Genomic DNA, 13,294 nt, shown 5'->3' with positions numbered 1-13,294 from the left:
AATTAGGTGCTCTTTAATGATCATGGTTATTGGTTAAACTCAGTCAAACTGTCCAAATGGTGCTAAAATGAATCAGACTTCAGAAAGTGGAAAACAAAAAGTTTGTGGAGACAGCCTGCTTCACTAACCTCAACTACGCCTCGACAAATGTTAATTCACCCACACACAGATAAACACACACAGCCTTCCGACCTGACAAGGTGATATGAACGCCCATTTATGAGACAACCAAAAACAGTATGAAGCCAATAGTGAATTTCTCCTGGCTATATTTAGCCACTGGTGCGTCAGGAACACCTCCCCGCCATGGGACGAGAAGGAGAAAGAAGAAATATTCAAAAAGCCCCTCTGTGTATCTAAGACAGGAGGGGAGTTATTTAATGAAAGTCTCCCCATGAGGTCGCCCTGAGAGATTCAGTGTGCACAGCTGGCTTATAACTGTAGCTGTGTGTGTGTGTGTGTGTGTGTATTTGCTAGGGAAGTGCGGGTCTCCAAGAGGCAAAGTACAAAGATTCCTCAAGGCCACCAGACAAAGCAGAGCAGGGTGTTAATGACCATAACGCACCACTGCACGCTCTGTCTCATAACACTGTCAGGGGTGTACTTGAAAACACAGTGTGATGCAAAAATAAGAAAACCCTGAAATGATAAAAAATATTTGGTGACGTAACCCAGCCACTCTTTAAACATATTAGATGTACAGCACAAACTTTGTTATTATAAAACAAGAAGACTCTCAGCTCCTATTGGATGAGCCACATTCAAAGTTCTTATCAGTAAACTACCAACTATAAAATGTAAAACCTACTGATATAAGAACATTTAAATTGGTAACCCTTTACAATACGGTTGTATTTGTTTAAGGAAAACACCACAGTTTTTCAATATTTTACTATGTTCTTACCTCAACTTAGACTAATTAATACATCCCTATCTTTTTTCAATGCGTACACTTATTCTTTGTACAGCGCGTCCTGAATGTGTTAGCATTTAGCCTAGCCCCATTCATTCCTTAAGCCACCAAACACTTCCACGTTTTTCCTATTTAAAGACTGTTACATGAGTAGTTACACGAGTAAGTATGGTGGCACAAAAAAAAAACATGGCAATTTTTAGGCAGATAAAAAAAGAGAACTATATTGTATGTCGGAAGAGCACTTAAGTTTGCAGCACTTCGACCTTGGCGCACAGTAACATCATCACTCCTGACTCCTCCTCTCGCTCAAACTTCAATATTACTGCGCCCGAGGACGACTTGGTGGCCCTTCCGCAACTTTTTAAACCCAGAAGTATTGATCTATGGCAAGCGGGTGCATGTCCGTGTCTGTTTTAAAGATCGCTCTGAATGGGATCTCTATGAAAAGTCCGTCACAAAAATTGAATTATCTCTGCTTTTTGCTCAAAATGTGGTGTTTTTGCAGAAACCTACCCATATTCAAAAGCTGATTATAAAAGAACCACTGAAGGTAGGATGAAACGTTTTTTTTTTGTTTGAAAGCAGAGGGTCTGTTCTTTCATTTGATGAATGAATCTAAGGCACTATTATGAACTCTTTAGATACAAATGTGTACTTTTTGAAAGGGTAAAGCCCCAGTGATATCTAGGAAACATATCATGCCTAATAAAGTCAATGGTACAAATACATGCAGTGCAAGCCCTGCTATTGCAAACATTTTATTTCATATTCACATTTATATAGGTGATCTGTAAACATTGCATACTTATAAATTCAAGTATAGTAAATGAAGCAAGGGTGTAAAGTTACATTCAAGCTGTTAAACTGATAAAATTCTTGACTACATTGAGACTACTATTCCTACAGTGCTGATTTGTGTTGTGATTTCGAGCACCCTCAATTCCTCAGATTCATTTGTATAAAAGCTGCGGAGGAAATGCAAATCTGGCTTTAGTTCAGTGTTTTATGGTCCACGATCAGTCTTCTGTAGCTCTCTAGTTTAATGCAGCTGCACATCTTACAACTCGACTTTTGGCAGCCGTAACTGAGGAAACAGCACAAAAACGACCAAGTGCATCTGCATCTATTGATGTGTAAAGCATTCAGGCCTGTTTGTGTGAATGCACTGACTTCAGCAGGGATATCAATCTGCTGTTATCACAGCAGCGTACAACGTGTTTTATGCGCTCGGGCTTGGAAGCGGAGACTTCGTGTACGAGGAACGAGATGTGCTATGAGGATACATTCTGAAGGCTTTAGTTAAGAAGTTGTTTTTCTGTAAGAGAACAGATGAGCATAGTTAAGAGTCGACCATACGGCTAATTTTCTCTCTTCCTGTATCCTGGCAACAAGCTTAGGGGCAAGAATAATGACTCTGAACCAAAACCCGGCTGATATAGACGGAAAGTAGATAATATTGGTGTTTGTCAAGATATGCATCACTGGTATTTTAAATAACACCTACAATCTCATATTGTTTGTGCTTCGTACACTCTTGGAAAAAAGATACAAAAGCTGTACCCATTTAAAACTTTAGCCAGGATTTCACAGACAAGCTCGCATTTATATACTGGATTAAACTCAGTGCTCTCAGTTCTACCGGACAGAAGTGGATCGGCCTCTCTCTACAAAAATCTGGCCAGCCTCCCATTACCTTATGAGAGAGCATCTGTGCTGAAAATGAGACATATTGGACTTAAGCATGGCTTTATAACAACCCACAGTATGAGACTGGGGAACGGTGTTTTAGATGTTATTCAGATCATCAGCAAAGGCATAAACAAGCAACAGAGCATCTTTATGCTTTCCTGACATATGCTCTCAAGAGGGTATATTTCACTATATAGGCAATATTTTCAGCATAGCAACTTTATATAACAGCAATCAAATATGCCTCCAGAAATAGAAGAGAGCGCAGATGTAAGAAAAAAAAAAAACTATATTGTGCGTGTCTTCGCACATCTTTTCTAACACATGTTCATAAGGCGATGAATATAAGTGTGAATGTGTGATTTGACAGGCGTGTCAAGATTTAATTATTAAACATTATGTTTGTGTACCTGTGTAAATGCTGGCGCTAGAGGCGGGGATACCAAACTGCGACTCGATGAATTTGGGAATGAAGGTGATGAAGGCTGTGACGATGGCGCTCTCGGCCGTGTAAGACAGACTCACGAACAGGAACGTCATGTTGCTGAGGATCCGTATGGCTGCCTTTGGGAGATCTGCTCACAAAAGCACAAAAACAACATGTTGACAATGAATGTCAAACAGAAAAAGCCAATTTCATGCTAATATCCGTAACGAACTTGAATTTTTTTCATTAACTGTTTCATTACCAATGTGACCTGCTTGTTCCCCTATTACCTTTCAAAACATAATCCATATAATCCACACTAACAGATGTTTCCAACTAAACCTCTACATGGTGTCTCCATGGTTCCTCTTGGTTTAGCGGATAATCTGTTTAAACCCCAGAGCTTTCGGGTGAATGCTTCATCACGACCAATGCAGGCAATTTTAAATTAGCTGGTTAGTGACATTGCAGGTTTCTATGGTAACCAGCTATTTCATTTGCTCCTGCATGTTGACCTCTGACCCCTCGCAGCATCCAACACTCTTAAAAATAAAGGTGCATTGCCATAGAAGAACAATATTTGGTTACCAATTCAGTAAAAAGTCATTTTTTTTCCCCATTTGTGCAACATAAAGGCTCTGTGGATGTAAAAAAAAATACAGCCTGACAAAGAAACTTTAAGAACCTTTATTTTGGAAGTATAGGGGAGAATGGAAGTAGGTTATAGTGGGTTTATAAAAGAAGGACTTCTCCATTCTAGTCACTCGTGTAAATTTGTCAAAGCAGGACAAACGCCTCTCCAGGCTAATAATAATAATAATTAGTATTAATCTAGTTGCAAAATCAGTGAGAAGATAAAATAAATTAATTACTTAGTTTGATCTAGTTAAAAATGTGTCAAAGCCATGATTTCTGATTTCACTATTGTGAAACTGAGCTATATTGTGTGACAGTGATGGTATCCATCAATACAAATATTAAGTGTACATAGAATACTAATACCAGTTCTGCTAACTACAGAAAACACTACTTTATAAATGTATAATTTAGAGAAATAATAAACCAGTTCATTACTGCTTTAGTCTTTACTTCTTTTTCAGTTGTTAAAGGGATAGTTCACCCAAAAATGAAAATTATGTCATCATTTAATCTCATGTTGTTACAAACCCACATAAATTTCATTGTTCTGATAAACACAAAGGAAGATATTTGAGAAATGTTCATAATCAAACCGTTCGTGGACCCCATTCACTTCCATAGTAGGAAAAACAAATACTATGGATGTAAATGGGGTCCACGAATGGTTTTATTACGAATATTTCTCAAAATATCTTCCTTTGTGTTTATCAGAACAAAGAAATGTATACGGGTTTGTAACAACATGAGGGTAAGTAAATGATGACAAAATTTTCATTTTTGGGTGAACTATCCCTTTAAGAAAGCAATCTCACCTATATCTCTATTTTCTTTAAAATGTCAAATGGTTCAAACCTAAAATTCCCAGCAGAATATAAAACTAAATTATATTAGTGATCAGAATTGTTTATAATGCTTATCTCATGTGATTTGCTTATGCAGTCTTTAAGATAATAAATCTATTACATTGCATAAGCACCATTCAAAAATCTACTGACACTATACATATGAAGAGTTTGGTTCCAAAACACGATAAACACCATTAAAAAAAAAAAGAGTTACCACCAAAATCGGTATTGTATCAGGTCAGTATTAAAAAGTAAATTCTTAATTTTATGGAAAATCCGATATTCATCGTGTTATTTTGAAATCTTTTCTCCCTTTTTTCCCAAAACGCGATAAACGCCAGTCCTCCTTCTCTGCAGAATGCAATAAATCCGCTCAACCAATCACAACGCACCATTCCACGCATTGTAAACAATAATTGCGGCGGCGCGAATCACACCGAATCCTAGTTTTTCTCATCTACTTTGTACTTCGTGATCAACAAACACACAAATACAAAAAAAAAATACTTTTGATGGCACTGATAAACCTGTGGTGTTTTTCTGTGGCGACTGGCGAGGAAAAAATGTAAGTCACTCGGGCGACGGAAAAATGCTGGCTGTTGCTTGTTTTCACACGATAGCATCAAGCTTCTGTCATTTTAACACATTGACCCCAGGGAATCTTATGAAAAACGTTCTATTATTTTACTCAAATTCACGAAAAAAATCGAGCAGGACCAAAACATTTTACAGCTGATCGCTGTCAAAAAAGTTCAGTGATGACGTCCCAAGTAAGTGTTTTGAATAATGACATATTAATGTTTATTTTTTTAATCAGTATATACCACTAGTCAACTAAATGAATATAACATGGCAAAGATGAATGTACATTTATATTTTATTTCAATAGATTTATAGCATTTTGAAAAAAAAAACTTGTCATGGATTTATTGCATTTTGTGGAAAAAATGATCAGTTTTTATAATAAATATTTGGATCAAGTTATGGATTTGAATTTTTTATGTTATTATAACCTAAAGATGCTATGTGAAAGTTTGTAACAGAAAATAGTGGTTTTCATTTTGTCCCTTTTTTTTGTATAGAAAAAATATTTTTACCGAAATTTGTCAAAATGGATTTATTGCGTTTTGGAACCAAACTCTTCATATATTCAGAAGAGTGAGGGAAGACTATAGGATGTTCATATATCAAAAAATGTAATCCTATACTAACAAATCTTACCCACATACTGTATGTAGAGCTAGTAAGTTGGTAAAGTATTTTTTTATAAGTTTGCTACAAAATAAATAGCTGCTGCGCATTCCTGTCCCTTAGTCATTGAGCATTGCATTAGCAGCGCAAAAATAATTTATTTGAATCCCAGGCAACACACAAACTGAAATAAATAAGTTACTATTGGAAAATTTTAATGCATAAAATAAACAAACAATCACCCCTAAATTAAAGGGTGTCTTTATATCAACTACTTTAAGGTACATTAGCTGAATGCATCGCTTTATAATGACTAAATAGCATTATTTCCTCATGCTCATAAATAATCATTGATTACAGCGACAAATGATTTGGTTTAGTTGTATTTAGTTGTGTATAGTAAATGTATTATGTTTATACACTATTGCTTCCCGTAGTGTTAATTACCAGATGACCTTTAGAGTATCCATTCTTTACAAGAGACGCACCTTTGATGTCTTTTCCAAAGCCCATGGAGGATGCGACCGTCTGGCCTTTGCTGTTGGATTTCTCTTTCAGGACGTCGTCGTCATTAGAGACATTGTCCACTCCATGTTTTTTCTTCTTTTTGTGGCGAGGGGGCAGTTTCTTTGGGAAGGTGAACATGGGAAAGATGACCAACAGCATGGCAAAGGCACAGAGCAGGAAACCACTCCACCTGAAAACATAACAATATGGATGAATGGCTCAACTGGTAGAGCATTGCATGAGTAGCACCAAGCTCATATGTTTGATTCCTATGGGAACACGCATAGTGATATAAAATAGTTTTTATTTATTAAAAACGATATAAACGCATATAAAGACCATAAGCCATAAGCACTGGATCAAAGTTTCTCTGTTAAAATGGAGGACTACCATTGCTAAAGTGTGACAGGTCAGTAACATTACTAAAACAGGTCATAGCCAAGGATCGAAAGACCACACATGTATTCAACAGATCTTACCAGTTGCCTACAAAGCGTGGGTCACTTTGCTCAATGTTGATGATGGTTGTGGGATCCACATAGAAACCGATCAGAACTCCTCCCAGTAGATATCCTGCAGCTGGTCCCAGTGCCCCCATCACATACATAATAGCTGTGAAACACAAACAATCACACATTACAAAACAAGCTGTGCGTCGCCCACATTATACCTGATGTTCATAACACAGAGAGAGTATGATTAAGGCTGCTAATGTTCTTTCCACTTAAAGTGCCCAACAAGCTCTTGACTCATTGGTTGACTGAGTCATCCACATTGAAATTATGAAAAATATGCAGGACTACACATTCAGTGCGTCATGATTTGATTCAATTGGGAAACAGCATGAACTAATGGCAATGAACTTCAAGTACTGCTTATACCACAGGTCACAATAGAAAAAAATATCAGAAAAAAGGAAGACAGAGCCAATGTAGCAATGTAGTGAAACAATGTAGCAGTATGGCTGCCCAAAGAACAGATTCGCTATGCCAATCAAAAGGTATAAGTACTTCCAGCTTGTGGTGTTGCTTTTTTGTTCATATACACAGACTAATATGTTAGTACGTATATTATTACTGAGTTTGCTAAACAGATATATGTTTGATCCAGTTCAGAGAAAGCATCAGTGGACATCCACGTACCCAGTGTAAGCCAAGCTGGTTCTGATCCAGACAGAATGTCACAGCATTAAGTCAGGTGCATGAACAGCCTAATCTCTAATCTCAGTCTCTGTATGCGAGAAGGCTTGGCCGACAGCCTGCCAGGTTACATAACACCAGCACAAACATTTTGGGGTGGACAGATAAGTCACATTTTTGATGTAAACAAGACTATACTTGTCCTTATGCGAGACCTTTATTCTCTGCATTTTCCGAGAGGATAAGCCACATATGGTACACCAACACTAACACAATCTAGTACAAAAACATTGGGAGATGTTTCAAAGTTTGAGCCAAATTTAGTGATGGTGACACTCTCAGAAAAAACAACAATAATTGTCACTGGGGTGGTACCTTCTAAAAAGATCTAAATATGTAACATTTTGGTGCTGATATGTTCCTTTGAGGTACCAGTATGTACCCTTTAAGGTACCAATGTGTAACTTTGAGGTACCATTATACACCTTATAGATACAAAAGAAGGTTTTTGAAAAGGTACCACCCCAGTAATATATTTTGTACCTTCTTGTACCTTTGTTTCTGAGAGTGTGATGATGATGGCACTGGGAAATGGGATATGCTGGTGTTTTCTTAATGATTTCATTTTTTGTTGCCTCCAACTCCTGAGAATTTACATAATTATGATATAAGTTTGATTATAATAAAATAGTTTTGTTTGGCCATTTCCTATTTTTTCACTTCTTAAAAAAGAAAGCTTTAATAGGGCGATCATTTTCCCCACATTGTGAATTTCACTTATTCACATGGGCGGCTTTCTTCACAAATACTGGTACACCAGGGTATCAACTAGTTTGTACTCCTCAAATATTCAATCACCCGTACCTGGGTCAGTGAAAAACGGTTTTACAAGATGAGAAATTAAAAAATCTTAAAAAAAACTTGTTTTAAAAGCATGCATCAGGTATATTTCAATGCACATACAGTATTCATGTTGATTTTATTACATTTGGCCCATTATTATGAGAGTTAAGACTGAATGGACCTGAAAATGTCAAATGGTGTAACCGCCAATTGCACCAAAGATTAAGAAATATTGCATATTTTATCCACCTTGATGGCATGTAAGCATAATCTTCAAAAAATAAAATAAAAATAATAATAATAATTTTTAAATATCACACATTAAGCGTTTTTAAAATTTGTCCGGACATATGCTGAAAACAGCTCTGTTTTCTAAATAATCTTTGACAAATTACGTAAAAATTTATGTAAAAAAATCATATTACACTAAACTGGATGTTTATATTTTATTCCACATTTTTTATGAAAACATTAATATTTTCAGTTAAAAATACTAGTACACCAATTGACACAGACCGGTTACACCACATAGACATTTTTGCAATTATCCCGCAAATAATTTTTCAAAATGAAATAAAACCAGAAATTTTAGACTTGGTCCTCAAAAAAGATAATGTATGCAAGTAATCTGCACATTTATTTTGAAATTTTAACCCTTTTACATTTAATTGAACCATACGGACACAAAATAATTAACGTCATGTCATTGACCCATCTACATTCATAACAAAATAACAAGTTCCTCCTACAAGAGCTATGGATGAGCTATTGTTCCTAAAAGCTCAAAAGCCTCTGAGAAATCTTCTTATCAGCCCAAAACAGAAATGCCCATTGCACAGGACTCTCTGTGCCTTGCAAACAGAAAAAAAAGAGTGCACTGCCATTAACAGACAGACAGTCTTTCATACAGCAAAGAATAAACTGCCCTGGAGAATTCAATGGCTATGAGAAGCTGCTTGCTTGTAATATTAGTCATCACAAAAACTCAAGTCTCAAGTGTTACCAGACGCTACAAGCAAAATGTGTGCATGATGAGAAATAGGCAAATAATTTTTTTTTTATGAATGACTAAATGACATGCAAGGACTGTGCATGTACAGTAGACTTACACTTATACTTCAATGCTAATCCACTTTAGCAAGCATTTAGTAGAAAATGAGTATTGGTAACGACTAGAAGAGTCATTTAAAGAGCTCCTTAATGAACTTCAGTCTTTATTAAATCTTCACTGAAAAATCAGCAAATTATGCATCATTTTTATTTCTTTAAAAACTGTGCAAACAGCACCGAACTCCAGAGAGGTGAAACAGAAGTTACGTACCCGCATGAACCCTCACTGAGTCGACTTCAGCAAATGCAGATCACATTAAATCATTCCAACAATAATCTTACCAAACATTTATGCGTCACAACTACACTGTGGTTGTGAAATGCCAGATATTGTCTTGACATAAGAAGGGAAATATGTGCTGGCTGAATACGCAGAATAGCAGCTAATCACTTATCAGTGAATGTGTTGTCTAAGCTTTAAGATAAGCGAGTTTTGAATTCTTTCATATGGCCAAAAAAGAGCCACCCTCATTAATTGAAAGTAAAGTTAAGACACTGGGTCTTATTCACAAAAAATGCATTATGCACATATGAATATGGGTATGTGGATACAAAAAGCGTTTATATGATAATGTATAGGCTGCGTATTAGCTAAATTATATAGGTAAATAACTGTTGGCACATACTCCCAGATTAAAGGAGGTACTTCATCTAAATTCATTACAATGAAGTGCATCCAGCTGAAAGTTTGTACACAATGTTCATAAATGAGATCATTATTTAAAATGGTCACAAACACACGCGCACACACATATAGGTTTTGACCAAACAAAGCCAATCAATAATCATTAATGTGTGTTGTTTACCTAAAACAACACAGCGGTGACTATATACATATTTCATTTTCCTCAAGTGCTGTGTTCGGCTCAATTTATCATGTTAATACCGTTATGCATGAATGGAAGGTGAAGGAGGGTCATTTAATTGGACAGCATTCAAAATTCCCTGTTGCCAAGCAGAAATTCAGTCTAGATTCCACCTCTACCCAGCTTGCATTGTGCTTTCCCCAGTAAAGGACAGAGAAGTTACTTGCTAAGGTTAAAAACATGCTGGCTATGCGAAACAGTATTGCCGTTATTATCAGCGTCAACAATGACGTCAAATCAACTGTTGAATTACAACTTGCATAGCAGACCTTCTCATCCGAAAATCAGTCAACACAAACGTGGTCCTTGCAAAAAAATCCAAAGGATCCAATCAGGTTTCTCTACCGAAGGACATTTGCACCGCAACCACACAATACTGCATCACGCCTAAATGTCACTCAAGGACATTGCTGTGGAGGTGTGAATGAGTCCATGCTTTCTTCTCCCACATGTAATAGATGCAGATACGATTTAGTCCCAGGGTCACCCTCTCATCATGCTGCTCACAATAATGAGTAAAATGCTCTGATCCCTGATGTTTGGCTTGATGATCAGTTATCTTTATAAAAGACAGTAAAAAGTGACACAAGCACCTTTCATGCTACATGAATCCAATCCACATTGTCAAAAATAATTAAGGATGATGATCATGATGATAAACACAGAAAAGAAAAGTCAGCAAATATGCATCGATCCATTGTAAAGGCTGCACAAGGTGAAGTCCACATAAATAATTAATGGCCCGTAGTAGCCTTAAAACACACCTGAGCGTGAAGCAGATGATGAAATAAAACATTGTTGCATCCCTGAATGTCACCGATTGTACCTTGTGGGGGTTCAGTGCAAGACTTATTGCGAGCATGAAGCCGATTAAATATGGCCATGAGTTGTGTAATCTTTCACTGTGCTTTAATGGCACTTTGTACCCCAGGAGAATTGCCCCAGGAGCCTTAAGCACAACAGCAGCACAACATGGTGCAATTCATCATGCGACTAATAACAGCAGGCTAATGCCAAAATATATAACCAAAGTGCAAAGTGTCCCTGAGTGGAGATGAACACTAGAAAAAAAAAACATTTTCAGATAAAACTCCTTGTTGTTAAGGAAGGAAGGGATGTAACCAATGAAATGTGGCATACTGGCATTCAGTGTGAATAATAGCCCTACCTAAAACTGGCTGATGGGTTAGTTTAAAATGTACAACACTGTGACCTTGCCAAGAGACAGGGGTAAAAGACAATAAAATGGTGAATGACATTGTCATGGCAACTTGCTGACAAAGCAGTGTCTTCTTACACGTTTAAACTTTATATATTTCACACAGACAGCCCCCATCAGAATAGCCTGACACAGCTGTCCGCTTACCAGCCTATGTTGCCAGTTCAATCCAAACAGGGCTTTGATTCAAACCTGACAACAAATATTTAAAAACTGTGAGTGTCCTGAATGACACCAAACCAGCAAAAGGACTTTGCTGGTCTTAGCCAGTCTGGTGTTTAGCTTGTCTCCTAGTCTAAACAAATATCAAGTTCCCAAACCCAGCATAACCAGTATAGCTGGGAAAAAGTCTAACTCTCTTATCATAATGTTCTTATAGCAGGACTGTACAACACACAAGAAAAACATGCAACGTAATTTCCGGACTATGGGCTCTATTTTAACGATCTGAAACGCAAGTGCGAAGCGCAAAGCGCAAGTGACTTTGTGGGCGGATCTTGGGCGCTGTAGCTATTGTCCCGGCAGGAGAAATAACTCTTGCGCCAGGCGCAAATCAATAAGGGGTTGGTCTGAAGTAGGTTCATTATTCATAGGTGTGGTTTGGGCGTAACGTCAAATAAACCAATCAGAACGCTATCCAACATTCCCTTTAAACGCAAGGACGCAAGTTCCATGGCGGGTTGCTATTATTATGACGGATTTACCAGGCGCACGCCAGGAGCGGTTCACAGCCGAGGAGACCGACGTTCTTGTAAGAGCAGTCAAAGACAGAGAAGTTGTTTTGTATGGGGATATGAGAAACCCACCCAAATCAGCGTCGGTTAAACGGGCGTGAGAGGAAATAGCCACAATTGTCTCATCAGCTGGCATCCCCATCGTTGCGCCAAGCGCTACAATGATGTCAGGAGACGGGGAAATCCCAAGCTTGCCAGCATAAATCGGGCACGCCGTGTAACGGGAGGTGGATCTGCCTCTACAGAGGACCTGACGCCAACAGAGGACATCGCTGCGGTCAGTGGCGCAATTGTTTTTTGAAACTGCAAAATAGCATCAGGGATGGTTTGCGGCGGAACACGCCTCCTTTTTTGCGCTGAACCGCCCAGGGAGCACAAGTTCATTTCCTAGTTTTCCGACGTGCGTCTGTGGAGGGAAAAACCTGCTGTGCGCCGGTGCATAATACGAATGATACATGCGTCACTGACAAAGTCAATTGCGCTGGATGCAAGATAGGGCCCTATAACTCAAACTTTTTTCATAGTTTGGCGGGTACTGGAACTTATAATCAGGTGCGACTTATATGTCCAAATTATTTCATATGAACAAAGAGAAACCATTACCGTCTACAGCCGCAAAAGTCCGCTCTATGCTGCTCCTGTATTTATGTAATCCAATAGATTCAGTGATGCGGAATGACTTTGGGACTTTTTTGAACTTGATTTGGCTTGTCGTGTTAATTTAGCCTATTTAGCCTCCCATGTATGTTCTGTATGCTATTGTGTATCATGTTAATAACTGTTTATGTTACTTTAGCATGTACGGACACCTATTCAGCCTGCTGTTCTGTGCTATTGTTTAGTTGAATAACTTGCCTTTCCATATTAAATGTCTGTTCTTTGGCATGGATTTGTGAAATCATTTTCTAAATAAACGCGACATACAGTCCAGTGCAACTTATATGTTTTTTTCTCTTCAAAACACATTTTTGACTGATGCGACATACTCTGGAATACCGTTAAATACGGTAGGATCTTTACAGATATAGTAATCTATGAATTAAAATAAATCAAAGTGAAAAGGCAGTCGTAATGGCTTGTACTTGTGTAGTAATGCTATAAAAATCCAATAGGCTCTTTAAAGTTATGGTGAGAAACTTTTTCTGAAACAACTAAGCACAGCAGCTGTA

General features: G+C 37.6%; 1 protein-coding gene across 1 annotated transcript in view; it reads right to left on the bottom strand.

The window, feature by feature from the left end:
* slco5a1 (solute carrier organic anion transporter family member 5A1) overlaps positions 1-13,294 on the bottom strand; it is a 41,489-nt gene that overhangs the window by 8,242 nt on the left and 19,953 nt on the right. The window contains exons 3-5 of the mRNA XM_065258104.2: positions 6,694-6,826; positions 6,196-6,404; positions 3,016-3,180 (exon numbers count right to left, since the gene is read on the bottom strand). Of these exons, the coding sequence (XP_065114176.1) occupies positions 3,016-3,180; positions 6,196-6,404; positions 6,694-6,826 (507 nt within the window). The remainder of the gene's footprint in view (positions 1-3,015; positions 3,181-6,195; positions 6,405-6,693; positions 6,827-13,294) is intronic.

Source organism: Paramisgurnus dabryanus, chromosome 22, assembly GCF_030506205.2.
Source record: "Paramisgurnus dabryanus chromosome 22, PD_genome_1.1, whole genome shotgun sequence".
Lineage (NCBI taxonomy): Eukaryota > Metazoa > Chordata > Actinopteri > Cypriniformes > Cobitidae > Paramisgurnus > Paramisgurnus dabryanus.
The sequence above is the reverse complement of the archived record's forward strand: the minus strand, read 5'-3'. Positions and strand labels throughout refer to the sequence as shown.